The following is a 17738-nucleotide window of genomic DNA, read 5'->3' as shown; positions in this document are numbered from 1 at the left end:
TCCTTTCTCAATCTCCCAGAATGAAATTCCACTGACAGTACTTTATTTATCAGTTCCCGCCTCCAACGCGCAGCTACCTACCCCCCACCCACCCAAATCATCGGTGAACGAAACTGCGGCCGCTACAACCACTGTACGACAAGTACGTGGTTCTTACAGCTGACAATGATGGCGAAGATGACATTTGGCCCCTCCGATCCAAGTACATTAGATATCTTCAAACCGGCGTCTCCTTAGAGTAGTGGAATTTTTCAGCCGTTATTAAACACACAAATTAGCAGTGATTAAGCTGGCATGTGGTGCTGAATCCAAACAGTTAGAGCAGTAGATTAGAATTACCAGGTTAATATAGTTGGGATATCTATTACGTATGCCCGACCACCGTTCTTCTGAAGACAGCGTTACTTCCCGTCCCAGGCAATTGTTGGCGAAATTTTCGCGGGAACGGGCTGTGGCAAGACGACGTGTAATTAAAGCGAATACAGTTAAACTGAGCACCGTAAGATCTTCGTGTATTCTTGGATTAGGTCCAAGTCTCGCATGCACGTGACTGGAAACTTTGCGGTAAATGGTTTGAAACCGATTCCATTGGGACACATCCTGTCATTTCATGGCTTTACTGTCTAGGTAAAATTCGCCTGTTGTTGTGTGCTTGTCGCTGATCGCTTGAGGTTCACGAAGGCAGCTAGGTCAGCCGCACTGATGGCACCTTAATTCAACATAATGTCCAGATGTATTTATTTCAACGCTTTCTAAAGATGCGAGCACTCTGTACTTCATCGGTTTCCTTAAGGACATGGACGTTTCCGCAACAGCCTCCCCATTTCTTTCCACGCCTTACTAAGGTTTTTATCCCTCACGGTTGCGTGGTGATTAAGTACCAGCATACACCACCGGTGTGTAGTTGTCACTGATAACAAAATAAAAACGTGATTCTGATCGCATATCACTCTATGCGGTTCAAATAAACGGATCTACCTCCAGGACCCATAGCCTGTCCGGTAAGGACTAATTATCACCCAACTTCTGTCCAGCGAATAGCTCAGGCCTCATAGACCATAATTACGCAGTATGTCCTAAAGGAGGTTAAAATTGATTACTTCTTTATATCGTTCGTAAACTGGACGCTGAGAAGCGAAAATGCTTCGCTAGAAATGCAGCTCACTGTGGTACCGTTCGTTTAGCCCTCAGTAAGTCCGCAATATTCCCGTTAATCAGTTTCCCACAATGAGGTTCGTTCACACTCCAAAATTCAGAGAAAAGTCAATAATTTGAGATATTCCTCGTGTTACCTTTTGCTGACTTCTGATATTGAAGTCTTTAAATATCAGGAGGAGCGTAGTGCGGTGTAACGGTGAAAAGTACACGCACCGTGCATGCATATTGTTCTCCGTTGAGTAGGTCTTCCACTGAAAGAAGAAACGGAATTTTAAGCGGAAATTGCGTTGATTCGTCAAAATTTCATCAGTGTTTCTGTCAATTGCCACGAAAGTAGTGAACTTACATAGGAACCACTTCCTGTCATGGGATTAACAGTGGTGCTGAAGGGCCTCGCCACATGGTTTTGATGTCTCATTTGACGGAAATAAACTATGTGATCGATAATCGCAATACAACGGAGAGCTACCGAGTATCACCTATCCATCACAGTCGAAAGTGTAGCCATAAAGCGCTGCAAACCAGATTTACGCAATCACAAATCCTAACCGGCTTGTCTAGCCATCATAACTAAAACAGTGACCTATTTGCCGTTCGTTATGGGGGATCATTCTAATTTGGAATGTTCATGTCCTGCTGATGTACAACTTTAGAAGTGCATCACAATAGGGCATGGATCTGGGCAGAATATGTGGAAAGGAAAAGAGCGTAATGCTGGCATTCGTTTCTACTGAACATCACGCTTCATCGCCGTGCATCTCTCCAAATTTGGTTGATGAAATCTCTCCAGTGAGGAGTAACATAGTAGTGTGAAGGGGAACTGCATAAGCACTGAGACCCACGGCCAAATGCTGTGACTGATAAAGTTGTTAACTCAGTTTAAGCATGTCACACCACAAGCTACATAGAGGACAGCAGTTTACGCCGACAACAACCGTACAAGCTGAACAACATAAATCTGTAGCGATAAAGCATCAAACGGGTCTACTTTAACGACGAACGACAGGAACCGCTCCTAGTACGCTCAGTGTCAGTAAAGTTCGCCTCTCGACCAACAGCTCGTAAGGCTCAAAGACACCACAGCATTCACCAGAGGATAATGCAGTGTTCGCTTTTCACTTGCATATGAATGTTCGTATAGGGTTTAAACACAGCTGTGATCGATCACCTCAACTTCTTACTTCAACGAAGGCCTTTTGCAACATTTTGCACCTGACAGACAAGGACCCTAAAATGTGTTGATTATATTCCTCAGTTATTGGGTTCTATATCACATGCCGCCGGTGCAAGAACCTCAAAAGGCTGTGTTGTAGTATGAGTGCGAGACATGGCTTCTGCGGACAGATGATGTGAGGCGTCTCAAGTTCTTGAACCACCGATGCCTCAGAAGCGTGGCTGGTTTTAGATGGCATCAGCGTGTTAGTAACGAAGTGATTAGAAACAGGCATTTTGGTTGTGCTACAGGCACCTAAATCCGGGAAAACGTCCAGCACAATCGATTACGACGGCTCGGTCATGTGCTATGCCTGCCGAAACACCATATACCGAGACTATTGTTGTTACCCGTGCCTCCCTCAGAATGGCGCAAACTGCGAGGTGGAAAATGTGTGACTTGGCAGAAGGGCGTGAAAGATATCACGAAGAGTTTGGATGTTGTTGGTGTTGTACACCTTCCGCCCGTGCTTGACTGGAGTCGTTGCAAGAAATGGCGCCTAATCGATGGCAATGGTGTTGGTGTTGTCAGTTTCTTTCCAAATTATCTGGTTGAACGCTTGGAGGTGTAGGTACCTCAGAATGTTTGACATAGGCCAGCACCAGGTCCCCTCCCTCACCCACTCTTTTTTCTCCAGTCTGGGGCTTTAAATATAATTAGACGAACCTTATGACTGTAGGGCAGTAAAGCGTCAGTGTTAACAATGGTGTTTTTGTCATTGATGATCAATGAACAATAGTTTAGCTTCACAGTGAGTCAGTTTTAAGCCCAAATATTCCTGTCGAGTTGACCTGAAAACGTTGCCGATACGTTTTGCAGAAAACATCCAGACGTCCCCCGTGCAACGAGAGAGACAAACATTCCATCAGTGGTTAGTTTCATCAATCAATGTCTCAGGGTGAATACATGACAAGACTGCAGTCGACTTATTTGTGATTTTGTCACTGTGAAGGAAAAATCAAACAAAATACCCTTTTGGTACTTGTCTTCCCCAAGTGTAGCTCTCATCCACAATGAGTAATCCGTGGGAAGGTAGCCGTCTAGGAGAGAGGTGAACAAAACACTCACGGGCGCACATTTTGTCGTTCTGAATATAAATCAGGTTGCATATGAATGAGCTATCTTGGGCGACAGTCCATTCCTTAAGACAAACAGATGTAGGCCCCCTTGGTGTCGTGAATTAAAGGTGCACACTTCGCCCATGTGCGGAGCTTAAGTTCGGACTTTCGAAACGTACGTGGTTAAACAACTAGTGGTCCGACCATTCAATTGTTTTTATTACTTATTTGGGTATACAAACAACGCGCCAAACAAAACTGCACTGACTCACCATCCTGAAGGTACTGTGCGAAGTACTCTTTATGGGTCCACTGCGTGGCAACTATGTAATTCGGCAATCTCTCACCCGAATAGATCCTCAGGCTTTTTGTTCCAGCAACAAGCGTCCCCTTATTTTTGGTCGCAAGGTCGGGCAACTGGAACACATAGTCCCGGAATTTGTGAACGTATTTGACGTCGTGAAACGTGAGCTCCATAAACGGATAGGCTACAATGAGTGCGAGGAAAAACGCTGCAGACTTCTGCATGAACACATTGTGTTCCAAGCTTTGATGCGCAAAATAAATAAGTAATACGAAAATATTCTGTCACTGTTTTGGGTCTGTATGACGAGACAGGTTCTGGAGACCGTATGAGTGCCTCATTAGATGCGAGCTTTTCTCCTCACAGTGTATCATTCCAATGCTCAACAATGCTTATCACATTTTATCAGTTTTTGCTGTTTCACACCAATCGATAATGCTTGTGGAGCTAAAAAAAATGCACGAGCTCGTCTTGTTGCCTAAGGTATGTCTGTTCAAGCTCCAGATGACTCGGTGGTTGAGGCGCGAACTTACTGATTAGAAGGTCTGTGGTTCGAACCCGACCTCTGCATCTCGGCTGCACCGGTCTAGGCTTGAGCGACCTCGCGGCCCTCGTGCTTGATTCGTGTTGCATGGCAGCTAGGCACCGAAAGGGTGCTACAACTGGACCAATTTTTACAGCTGTTTGGCGACAGGTGGTGAAGCCCACCCAAGCAAACGAAATCCTCCGTTTAGCGAACCTTGTACAACTGTTCCCATCCGGCGAGACCAATCGAAACTAGTGCCTCATGTGAGTCAGTCTCTTTTAGGGGAGAGTTAACCAATGAAGTACGCATTGAAAAACGAACAAAAATTAGTCTGCTCTTAAAAGTCGCCTCTTCTAAGGGCAATTCTTCCAGTAGAGGAATATTCCTCCATTAATCCATCTTATCTAATGAGCTAACCCTGTCCAAAGAAATTTATCGTAATGGACTGTCCATGGAATTATCCGTTTTGATTTACTGCGGATCGATAACCTCGCCTGAAGCCACTGTGAATGGCTCGATTTACAGTTGTTTTCCCCAGGAGAAACAAATTTCGTTTGGTTCCTCAAAGCTTTTATTTAATTCAAGTTTCGTAGAGAGATCCTTCTCGGTCGAAACGTTTAAAGAGTCCAAAACACGCCAGAACAGCCTATCCGATGTGCAAACAGACTTTTGACAGTTGCTCATGGCAAGTCTTATTCTAGGAAATCAAACTCCGAACTAGTGGTTCATGTGTAAGTGTGAATTAATTGGTTCGACGTGGTATGGGATTGATACGCTATCCTGTATCCTCTTCTACAGTTTCACACACACCTCGATAGGTTTTTTCTCAGATCAGCTCAAATCGATGCCTTAAACAGTTGATCAGGAACAAGGGATTTGATCATGTGATATCATCTGGGCTCAGTTTGTTATGATCGACCGGATTGTGCCGTGAACCACTACCATGAAGTCAAGGGAGTTTCAGTGCACGAACGTATTGTTTCCAAGTTCGCAGAGCCGGGCTGCTCCAGTGACGTTTCACGAACGATTAAGTAAATAATATGCTACCTTGTAACCAATACTTTTCTATTAAATTCCATCGATCGGGTTGCTAAGCGATTGCAATTTCCTACATGTATGACAGTTCAGAAGTCCGACTGGTACTCAACAGACCTGAATTGAATGAGAAACCACCATAAGAAACTGAAAACGAATAAGACCAGACAGCCAAAGTTGACAGTACCGCTACGTACTATTTCACATAAACCTAAAGAAGAAAAGTTTTGGCCCCTTTTCTAACAGAATCGCAACGAGGATTTTGCCTTAAGCTCTTCAGAAGAATATCCCCTACTTAATGAGGGCCCCTATTCAGAGATCTTCGACTCCATAACGTTTTAATGTAAGAACATCCTCACATGTTCCGCAAACTGTCTTGACAGAAACCTTGAGATAGACCTAAAGAAATTCTGGTGTTGGAACACTTAACGTGACACAATCAATCAATCGATTTATGAGCTATGAACCGTGTACCATAGGATCATTTGTTCCAGCTGCTACTGTTTCGATCACTGAAAAACGGGAAAGTGGAACATATAACTAAGCCTTGGAGATGAAGGCATGTTCAGTTTGTTCGGAAATTGGATAGCTACGCATTGAAGGCGACAGCTTTGATGCACAAGCGTCACTTACTGCGCGACTGGGCCATTTCCGCCAGTGTCATTAGCCACTGGTGATTTGAGTTCCGAGGTCCCCATTTAGGGAGATGGCAGTTGCCCACCCGACGGACGACTTTTACTGGTTAGTGTTTTCGTACTTGCCAGTACCACTAGGGACAGGGCTGAGAGAAAAGAGCTCTGTGAGGTAGACGGTCTTCTGACATGCGGAGTACATGTCCCAAACAGCGCAACTATGAATAGTTCATCTAATTCATCTATCACGGGAGATTTTCCTCTTCCTAACACCATCTGGCGTACCCCAGCATTAGTAAATCCGATGTTCCCACCAGACCTGACCAATGCTGTGGGGGCACCGATTATCAAACACTGACATCTTCCGAATGTCCTCTGCGCGTAGGGCCCATGTCTCTGGTTCATGAAGCAGTATGGTTCGCACCACCGCGGTCTAAACTCTTCTCTTGACAAACAAACTCACGTCACGTCGGTGCCATAGGTGTCGGAGGTTGGAAAAGCTAAGATGACCTACGTGGTGAATGATGCTTCGAGTTCCAAGTCAAGATTTAGGCACCCTCTTAGATGCCTTAATTCTACAGGAGTCACCGCTTGAGAACTTTACAGAGATCTCATTATATATGTCTTAACGCGAAAACCGCGCATATATTATAGGATTTACCACCTCCCATCGAGAAGAGAGTTTTGGAGGAAAGTGTTAAGCATCCACACTCGAAACAGCGGCCTCCTGAATCGAAGAGGATACACTTGATTGCCCCTGAATAAGTGAACCACTGTCTAAGGGAAAACACCACATCTGGAATGCCACTAAAATATTTTCTCATCCGTAACACTCTTTCATGCACTCCGAAGAAAGTAGCAAGGCTGAGATACTACCAGGTTGTTTGAGCCTATAGAGCAGCAACTGAGATGTCACTAAATAAAAAAGTCGTTCAGTTGTAATACCCTTTCGGTGACTAACTGCTATGCTACCCGAAGGAAGCAAGAGGGCTTGGATACTACCAGGTTGCCTAAGCCTAGACAGTGGAAGTCGAGAGGCGGAAGCCGGGTTCGAACCACGGACCTGCCAGTCAGTAAATTCGCGCTCTAACCACTTGGGCCATCTCGCATGTCACTGACCTAGATTATTTGCCGCATTATCAGTTGAAACCGTTTTTTCTCGAAGTATAGTTAGTAAACTAACCCTCCATACCAGAGAACTCCTGCTGATTGGATCTGACTTGACTTAGCCCGTGGATACATGTATTGTACTACTCCTACGAAGGTTTTGCAACTGGAAAACCTACTGAAGGTTGAAAGGTAGGATTAAGTGACGCGCGAAAGCTCAATGATTAGCGATTTTCAATTAATGGCATACTTTTATTTGCTTTGTAAGTATACACCCTCGTGACAAATGGTCTGAATTGCTTTATGTTATCCGGGTGTGGTCAGATAACCAAGATGAGGAAGGTTCGTGAGCACTAACACGTACCAACACGAATGTTCAAGGTTATGTAGCTTTGAACAAAATGGAAAAATCTAACCAAGCCCCCAGAAAGCATCGAAAACAGCTAAGCAAAAGTAGAACTGCATCCTACAAGTGCGTTAGTTTTTTATTGGCCACCTTCCCATAAGGAAACACCTGTCCCAGCGAGACGTTTCGAAATCTTCCGAAAGCGGTTCCTCAATGGACAGGGCACTACATCTAATGAAAAAGTATGAATACCCTTTGAATATCCAGTCTTAAGTTGAATGCGCATGTCAATAGGCATCCTCGTGCGATTCGTAAATATTACGTTACAAACGCATTAAACAAGCTACGCACGCTATGTTTCAAGTGTGGATCCCGCTATAAGAAAGGGAACTGATAGTTTGACTCACTTTCAGGTGACCTTAAAACGTTGGTCAGTGGTATCGCAATGGCATCAAGCACAATACGAAAAACGTCTTTGATACGGAGATCCTTTATGAATCTGGTAATTTGATGTGGATCATCAAAAACAAACAGAAATGGCACTTCCTCTGCGCTCCATTTGTATCGAATGTCGGTTGCTTCAAAGTCCTATATTCAAAAGAAAGATTACATTGTGTGGGATACTGTCAAGCCCCTCTTGAGATACTTCTTCATGACAGTTTTTCTACAAATAAGCCACCCCACTTTATATTTTTTGCACTTGTCCTAAAAAACTCCCTGGTTTATTTTGACAGCAAAATAACTGGAGAACTATTGGGGTGGAAATTTATAACTTCCGTCCTGCTGTATTATTTTCCAGTGAATGGTAGGTTAAACAGCGTCACATGGCCTCTATTCAGCACATCTCTGGGGAAAAACAGCACAAAGGGTCACATTTTCTGTCCCTGTTTATCCCAATTCTCGAACGGCGACCACGGTTTGTCGCCAGCGCTCGACCGAAATCAAAAAAGAAACTTTTTTAAATCTAATTGTAAGCTGAACAAACGTTGGAAGGTAGCTGTGATCCAAAGCAGTTAGTCTCAACACCGTTTGGAAACAGTATATCCTAAACTGACGGTAGTAGTGGTCTAAAAGGATGGGTATTCTCCAAGCCCAATGGTAAAGTCTCATAGGTTTTGCATTATGCCTTTTTTCTTAGAGTTTATTCTAAACCATAATCACCTGGCTTTTTACAGAGACTGGGCAGTCCAATGCCCCTTAGTTCAATAGACATCGTCGCTTGCATTCGAAAGTGCACCAACTCTCGAATAATCTTCTCACCTGATCTCCACTTGTAAAAAAGACTTATTTTTGAAGACTTATTTCTGATTGTACATGACTACCGTGATCAAATTTATAGTATATTACATTACGGAGAATAGTCCAGGAGCATAGAAACTCGGGAAAGTATTGGGAGCGCTTACAGCTACGTCACAATTCGTTGTTCTCGCCTATAATTAAAACCGTTTGCTTTTGGAATATCTTTTAGCAGTGAATAAAGCGGTCCCGATAATGTTGAGGGTTACTGTCACTCACAACTGTCAACTAGCGGCAAGCTTCAACCGTCGTTTTGTTTACATTCTGTTATTGTGTGTGATACCACACAGCCCTAACCGTCTACACTTTCTTCTGGTGCAGAGTTGGGAATTTGATTTGCTACCGGAACTATTGGCCCCAGATGGATGTGAAATGTAGTGCAGAAGCCATCCATCCTTTTCGTACTTCCTACCATTGTCATTAGCCCTTTCTGCTTGTTAATGTTCCCTTATTCTGACAAAGAATACTCACTCGCACTCCATTATTCACTTAGGTCGATAAATGTCCAACAGGAGGCATCAAGAAAGATTACTAAGAGGCTGGGGTCGATAAAGTGGTGTGTTGCCATGGTTTCCACGACCGTACCATAAACAAGAATTAAGTCACAGTTTTGAAACCAACTAGATCAATGGGGCTACTAGCGGCTATCCCCTAAAAGCAGGCAAAATTCTACTGGTATTCATATATTTTTTTCGGAACTGATAAAACCCAATGTAAATTATCCCAAAGTTCGTTAGGTTTGAGACATAACTATACATGCATCATTGTATGTACAACATAAAAGGTGTACCTCTTTCCTTCTCCAAAAAGCACTTTATGACCTGTAAGGCCAATTTTCCACGTAGTGATAGTATCGACCAGGAACACCGCAATATGACCTTGGGCTGGTCCGAATGCGGCTTGCGAACGGGTTAGTTAACAGCATAAGTATCGTGTTCTCCCGATGCCTGAGATCATCAAATGCACACCAAACGTGTTGAGCATCTCGTCAGTCAACCCCAAACTGGACTCGTTCCCTTTGCCCATCGGTGAGATGGTAGCTTAGAAATGCGCTACTTATGAGCGACGAGTAGCGTAAAATAAAAAGTGAATAAAAGGCACCATGAGGCCTGGCCGCTGACAGGAACCCACCCACACTTCAGCCTGCTAACCGTGGGGTGGAACAACAATTTGTTGTTCCCATAAGTTACCGGTCAGTCGCTCGATCATCAGATTTCGTTTTAAAATAATTCTGCATCGGATATCGGTTTTGATTACCACTTGCACAATGTCAGTCTAAAACGATCGGATTTTAACGCTCCTGTCACGTGCACCACTAACTTGTGAATAATCTAGCATTTGCAAACGCTTGAGCATTCGCCCGTCTGGATAGTTCGACCAACGGAATTTTCAAAACTGTGAGAAAAACCTTCGGTGAGCCGCATGGCACCCAGGCACTCTTCCTGATGGGTTGCACTGAAAGCGATACGCCGTAGAACCCCTTGAGGACAAATTAGTTACTGCTCCAAACAAGTGCCAGTAGGAAAGGATATTTCAAACCTAACGGGAAAAACCTAAAATCTATCGACCGCGGATGACGTCAGACCTACATAGCAATTTAAAAACCTACAGCCCAAACACCCTTAGGGAGCATAACTGCCATGAAACCCGAGATATTGTATTAAAGCTCAGCTGCGTCGGTTGAACGAGTAAAGTGAATAAGCGGATGAACGGTCTGTCCCATTGATCAACTGTTACATAAGAGACAGTAACACCTAACTGCAGCACCTAAAAGACGGAAAGAAAAATGTAGGTGAGCTGGTCACGACAAAACTACGAGGCCCCGAAGAGTTTGCACTACTGGCACCTGTCTGTAAGTGCGATATCGTGGCATAAAAGTCATCGAAGTGGTATTGCATCCGGGTTTTGCCTATTACGTCATTTAGGGATCGTGATAACACTATGTGTGCATTTACCTGTGGTAGGCTGACGCATCTGGGCGTGAAATATCAGCCTTAGCAACAAAGGAATGCTACGCTACGATGGCTCGGCCATGTGCTACTCATGCCGAAACACCGTCTACCGAGACGAGTGCTGTTCTCCGTTCCTTCCTCAGAATGGCGCAAACCGCTAGGAGGAAAATGTATGACTTGGCAGAATGGCGTGAAAGAGATCACGAAGGGTTTGGATGTTGTTGGTGTTGTACAACTTCCGGGATGGGGTCTCTGTGACCCCGCCTGTACTTGACTGGAAACATTGCAAGAAATGGCAGTCGATCCATGTCAGAATGCTCGACATAGGCCAGCATTACGTCCATTCCCTCACCCACACTTTTTGTCTTCTTTTCACTCTAGGGCTTTAAATTTAATTAGACGAACAGTATGGCTGTGGGACAGTGAAGCGTCAGTGTCAACATTGATGTTGCTGTCTTTGATGCTGGTGATGATGACATCTTTCTTCGGAAGTCACGTGGAAACGAAAGTAACACTGCCAACTGCCCAAGGAGCATTAAGTAGATAACTACACCAAATAAATTTCAGTATCTGCAGTTCAGTGCAAAAAAAGTTCTAGCATGAACCTGAGAACTGAAATGTCCGAAAAACTCGAAGCTCGGTAAAGGCATGCACACGCGACCAAATCAGCAGCCAGAAGACAACGTGAAACTCACAGCACATGCCACGCCGACAAATCTCCCATTTTTCTCAGCCAGTAGATGCCGGTTCCGTATGATGTAATGCCGAAACCTGTCCACTGCAAGTTTGCGAGTGTCCAATATGATTACAAGAAGATATTGATAACAGTTTTTTGTAATCGCCTGGACAAATATGAGTCACAGATGTGTTTCCACGCACAACTCACAATGTCCATGTGACTGTCGACGGCAGTGTCCGGATTGTAATCTACTTCATTTCGTGATACATAGAAAGTAAACTTACGAATCTTCCGCATACAGAGTTCAGGGTGTGACATTTTGATGATCCGGGAGCGGCTCTGGGGCGACTACTCTTTGCATTGATTATACTTTGAACAGAGCACGTGATACAATGGTACGTGGAGCTTAACATGTCATGGATAATTCCGAAGACAGACTAGCATCAACTGATTCGTTTGACCATAACCGAGAATAGCGAGCTGGGTAGGACCACCGGACAGTCCGAGCCAACAGACCAACCAGAAGTACTCACCGACCGCATTCCCGTAAAGTCATAATCCGTGATCAAATTGCACAATGCAGTAAGAATACAGTTGCAGGAAGAATTCATTCCGATTGGGTATCAGTTCGCAATTTTACAGATCACCGGTAGCATGAGTGGTACAACTGACATTGTGTCAAATAGGCTCAGACGCGAACGTGTTGACACAGGCAGGCAGCCATAGTCGACTTTAGTTCGAATGCAAAAAATCCGTTCCCACCGAATGGATTGTGAAAAGCCGATTTTAGGTCGTAGATATTTCATTCGCGGCTGGACAATTACTTCGGCGATGTTGAGTTAAACAATCATACAAAGGTTCACAAGTTCATATCAGGTATGAGGAGTGGCGTGAATGGCTGGATTAGTCGGTGTGACGAAAGCAGAGCGCATCAGCTACACACAAAAATCGATTAGTCATGGGCGAAAGAAGAAAGACCGTCTCAAATTTACCATCATAGTGATAAAAGATAGGAAGAATTCACAGCTACGATTGGGTGCAACGAGCCATTACTTATATTAAAGGATAAAATTAAAAAAAAAGTTGAAATAAAGAAATACAAAGGTTCACAAGTTCATATCAGGTATGAGGAGTGGCGTGAATGGCTGGATTAGTCGGTGTGACGAAAGCAGAGCGCATCAGCTACACACAAAAATCGATTAGTCATGGGCGAAAGAAGAAAGACCGTCTCAAATTTACCATCATAGTGATAAAAGATAGGAAGAATTCACAGCTACGATTGGGTGCAACGAGCCATTACTTATATTAAAGGATAAAATAAAAAAAAAGGTTGAAAATAAAGAAGCAGTAAATGGACTACCAAGTTAGAAATATTAGTTAGCAGTTGCTTTTGTGCAATCAAGGTCTGGTACAATATATTGTAACCACCTAATCAATATAAATTTGTCTTTTGTGATTGGACATCAATGTCACTAACAGTCGTCGTGGACTCTGCAGTGTGAAAGGTGTTTAGTGTTGTTGAAGGACTAACTGCGCAGATGCATTGGATCGCTGATGACGACCGTCCTCAGCCAACGTATCTTTGATCAGCTGTACCATTCACTTCATTTCATTAACTCCACTGGGTCGTTACAACGCCCATAGATTTGAACTTTTTCGATCTTTCGTCGCCATGATGGCAAATCTGACACTCTATTTTCCTGTTCTATCATGATCAGTTAATTTTGTCTGGCTGACTTCACGTACTCTGCCCTCATTACACCGACTAATCCAGCCATTCAGGATAGTCCTCGCGCGTGACATGAACTCGTGAATCTTTGCGAATCCACTCAATCCTGCACGACTCGTTAGCTCAGTTTCGTCGGAGTAACTGTGTAGTCGCGATTGAAATGTTTGTGCATAACACACATATTACATATTACATAACACATATTACGCCCTAAAATCGGAATTGTACAATTTCATCGATGTCTCGATTTCTAACGAGTCACCCCCAACGCCTTACTTTGTTAAAAACCTACAGGGGACATCTTAGAAGAGCCGTCTTGTCTGCAAGGGAAGATTCAAGTTCAGTCTCAGTGAAAAAGACGTATGTCCCTCGCTGCATCGAAGAAACTTCTTAAGGACGCACCCAATGTTAGTTCAGCAAGTGATCTAATAAAGACAGAGTTGCTGATGCCAGAATATAATTCTGGTGCAGCGGTCGTACTCAATACGACAATAAATAAGATAGGACTAAACTTAAAGACTCTTGTCTCATCAAATGACCACACTTGGCGAGCCGAAGAGCGAAAACCCAAACTTCTTCTGTACCTCACGGAGCTGGGAGGGCGCGAAATTTCGTACCTTTGGGCAAAACCAAATCTTAACACAAACTTTCGCTAACGATGGATTTCTTCGCAGTAGAATTAATTTTGGAATGCACGTATGACTGTCGTACACACGCTTTTTGGTAAGCATCAGTACCACGCTTTATTCGCGAATACCCATGACCTTCAGCCCAACCAACTATGCCCCACCAGCTCCTGTCCTAATTTTATTTGAACTTCCGATGAAGTGGTACCGTGGTGAGAGACTAGGCCAAACATTGTAGAAGTTCCGTAGATCGAAGGCACATATTGCTCTTGCTCTGGTTTCCATTAACCGCAAACGTAGGCAGATGAGCCAGCAGCCTAGCAGTTCACAAGTTGTCCCCTTTTCAGTCTACCTCCAAATCCCGCTTAACTTGTTTTGACATTGCGCTACCAAATGTTAAAGCATCGACTATCTTTCTGTGCACCCCTTTTCATGAATAGTAGTTGTAACGGAATAAACAGCCGGGCAATCACAGTTGGGAAGCTCTATAGCAAACGTCAGTACACCCGTCTTACTAACAATGCCTTTGGAAATATGGAACACCTTCAAATAGTAATGGTTCATGCTTAATCCCTTAAAGTGATGTCTACCATCGGTACACCCATTACAAACGTGCCAACCCACAAGATGATGCAGGCTCACAGTTGCAACCACTTGACCAGAAACTTGAAAAAAACGTGAAAGCAATTAGAACCCATTGAGACTTTCAACCGTTGGTCAAAAGAGCATAAAAAAGAGATCAAACAATTTACACGTCCTAAGCATTGACAGAGAGTCACGTCCCTGAAAACCGGGAAGCGTCAAGGTTCCCTCACGTGTGGTCACAGGGGGAAGAAGATACAGCTGGGCAACAAGAACGTGACACCAAAAAGGACGATAACCGTAAAACGCAACCGCTAGAAAATAGTATATGAAAGCCCATAGCAGGTAAACTGCCTCCCGAAAAAAGGAAAGCCATATAAATTGGTTGGTTCCTGCGGGTTAGCGGTGTTCTATTTTCTTTTCGCCATGTGTCCCATTGAGATTATGGCGCGTCTTCACTGGACATGTAAGATATCAAAGCATTTTGTACATCCCAGCCATGAGCTTCCAACTCAGCTATCGCCCTGGATAGGGGTACACCTTGGCTCGTGAGTCGAGTTACTTTGTCGCGTTGTTCACTATTTAGTTGGTCCAACTGAAATGACAGAAAGGCAGTAACAAGACGCTGAATAGGGTGGGAACGGTCTAGATCAATAAATCGAGACACAGTAGATAGATTGTCAAGTGATGTGTATTCTACACCCAGTCTACAACAAACACACGGTTGCAGTGGGGTGAATCTGGTCAAGTTCCGGAAAACCCCATCCTTATTGGGGACCATCACATGGGTCAACAGGAATTGACCATGTTAGCCCACCACTTTTCATTTCATATAACTGTCATGAGGATCACGAATTTGTATAGAGTGGGTGAAGCCATTAGTGAATACCAAAAGGGGACAAGGCCTCTGAAATCTGCTAATGGCTCTCACCAAGATGAAGTAGGTGTGTTGTGCTTTACGGGTTTCACGCACCCACAGGATGAAATCCAGGCGGGATATTCAAAACAAAACATTGGGGTCTGACTCATATCTATAACGATTTGACCACTTTTATTCAGGTGTTTTCACCAGTTGTTTTCTGTTTCGTAGGGAGAAGAAACGCCGTTCCTAAACGGTTTTCGTGAAAACTTGGACCAACGTTGTACCGATTGGAACCAGCATAATGCACCTCTGCCGAGGTCAGTCCACCTTCAGAAGAGCTGAGATTGGTCCTTTGTGCCTAGGAACAGCACAACTCGAGGCACTACGTGAAAAATAACGAAGCAACGTTTAAGTTATGTGGACCTAAAACAGAATGGGCGCCAGATGGCTCATCATAGGATATAAGCTTAAAGCCAGAACCTTTACTTCGAATCCAGAAGTCAAGCCGCCAAGATCACTATCTACCTAGGTGGAGTGAATTTTCAAGAAACAGCCATCAACTTACGAGCATTTGCTGGGTCGGCAAGGAAGCTTGATCATTGGACATTAGTTCAGCATGCCGCATATGAAGTGGAATTTCAGATTCTGGCAAGAATGGTGTTTGCAAACGCCCCGCGTCTAGAGTGAGAACATTTCGATTCAGATCAATACAGCACTGATGACGCTTGAGCATATCCAAACCGATCATGAGATCCAGCTGTTGATCTTTCAGTACAATGAAAGACGTCTGTGGTTCAAAAGTGGAGTGTAAAAGAAAATAAGAGATGGCTGGCCACATTAGCACACCATGACAGGCAATCAAAAAGTTACGTATAAAGATGGTGATGATCGGAAAACACTTTGTTTGGGGTCAATATCACCGCGATCCACGTATGTTGAATCGACCTGCGCGTACAATTCTCGGAAGAACGGTAATCAATAGTGTTCTGCCTCGGTCATTTACTAGATTTTATGGCGGCTATCCATGATTTGGGGATGGGCCCATACTACGGACGCTCCGGACCGCAGCATTCCAAGCAAGGCGATTTGAAGCGAAGTCCGCGTAGAGGTTGATGTTATCCTAAATCCACTAACGTACACCACAAGTGTGGGGACAACCAACATCATCAATCATCATCAACGACAGCATGACATCAGTGCTCAACACCAATGCTTCACTGCCGTACAGCCATGACTTATTTGAAAGCCTTATTGTAAAGAAAAGAATAAAGGTGGATGGGGGAGGGACTTAGTGCTAGCTTAACACAATCATTCCGAGGTGCCTACACCTCCAGAAATTCACTCAGGCAATCTGGACAGAAACTGACAACAAGAACGCCACTGACATCGGGTGCCAGCCATATCTTGTAGTGTCTCCAACCAGGCACAGCGAGGATCACGCGGTCCCCATCCTGGAAGAAGAAATCATGCCATCGACCGGGTCGCCTTAATCCCCGAATGCAGCAGGATGGGGAAACGAAATCAGACAGTAACTTGGTTCTGACACCATAGCCTGTTTTAGTGGCGCGCTCGCCCAGTCGTATAATAGCACTTCGTACTTTGAGGGTGAGAGACGCAATTCGAAACGCATGGTAACATCACTTAGGTTATTTGGTGTGTTTCTTATCTGAATGGAAACTGAAAGAAGTAGCGCAACATTGGCCAAATATTCAATGAATTTAAGGGCTTCCCAGGAAAGAAGGTCCAAAATTAGGGTGAAAGACAACAAAAGTTTCTCACTTAATTAATCCACTATTAGGTTATGGAGAAAAGGTGACAAACAGTAAGCCTGAAGGGCACCACTTTTGGTCATGTTGGGAGAGTATTCCCAGCAGACCTTAACGCGCCCGCAGGTATATAGTATGATGGTTGGAGGACTGTGAAGAAAATGCGTGGCACACCATTGAAAGATAGACATCCCCACAAAGCAGCGCGACCGAGCCGGACATTACGTTCAGACATGAGAACAACAATTATTGTTTTTCTGTGTGACGATGCTCCAGCAGTTGTCGTGAGGTAGAGATATGGTAAATGCAGCCACGACCCGAACGGAACTCTGCTTGGTTTTCACGGCTCTCCTCACAAAGGTGCTGGTATTCCTGCGTGGGATCATATCTGTGGGCAACTTGGAAGCGATCATGATCAAACGGGCACTCTGATAATTGGCTGATATTCAGATATAACATCTATTTTGAAGACAGGAACGACATCAAATATCTGCTATTCCTTTGGCACTTCCTGTCTTACAAATGGTGTGCACAGGTGATTTCGAGCTGAGTAATTCTCCGTCCTTAGACAAAGCGGAGAAAGACAGTAAAAACCTTATCCCTTCATCTTCTGTTACGACCGAGCCAATAAAGTCCCATTGTGACCTTTGACCTTTATCTTGGAGATATGTATCACTGAGGGATTAAACTTGAATCGGGTCGTGGCCTGGTTCACAACCAAACGCTAAACTCTGCACTCCCGATTTCGAAAAAGTCTGTATTTTGCAGCCTGGCTTATTGTGGCTCCAGTGACAATTTTTTCACGACCTATCCTTAGCAACACTGGATGTCCTACAGATGAATGGTCTCCTCATCGGAGCGGAAAAA

At 44.2% G+C, this 17738-nt stretch overlaps 2 protein-coding genes across 2 annotated transcripts in view; one reads left to right on the top strand and one right to left on the bottom strand.

Annotated features, from left to right (window-relative positions):
* Nucleotides 1–1281: 1281 nt before the first annotated feature.
* Nucleotides 1282–17738, bottom strand: part of T265_01362 (hypothetical protein) — a gene marked incomplete at both ends in the record, with an annotated part of 24726 nt that continues 8269 nt past the window's right edge. The window contains 4 exons of the mRNA XM_009165368.1: nucleotides 1282–1409; nucleotides 3702–3917; nucleotides 7787–7967; nucleotides 15671–15892. Coding sequence (XP_009163632.1) covers nucleotides 1321–1409; nucleotides 3702–3917; nucleotides 7787–7967; nucleotides 15671–15892 — 708 coding nt within the window. The remainder of the gene's footprint in view (nucleotides 1410–3701; nucleotides 3918–7786; nucleotides 7968–15670; nucleotides 15893–17738) is intronic.
* T265_01363 (hypothetical protein) lies at nucleotides 10920–15447 on the top strand (the record flags this gene model as incomplete). The annotated part of the gene is made up of 3 exons (XM_009165369.1): nucleotides 10920–11135; nucleotides 14950–15183; nucleotides 15334–15447. The coding sequence occupies 3 exons, from the start codon at nucleotides 10920–10922 to the stop codon at nucleotides 15445–15447; spliced, it is 564 nt and encodes a 187-aa protein (XP_009163633.1).

The sequence above is a fragment of the Opisthorchis viverrini genome (genome assembly GCF_000715545.1).
Source record: "Opisthorchis viverrini unplaced genomic scaffold opera_v5_14, whole genome shotgun sequence".
Classification (NCBI taxonomy): Eukaryota; Metazoa; Platyhelminthes; class Trematoda; order Opisthorchiida; family Opisthorchiidae; genus Opisthorchis; species Opisthorchis viverrini.
Note: the sequence above shows the minus strand (reverse complement) of the source record. Positions and strands in the feature narration are given on the sequence as shown.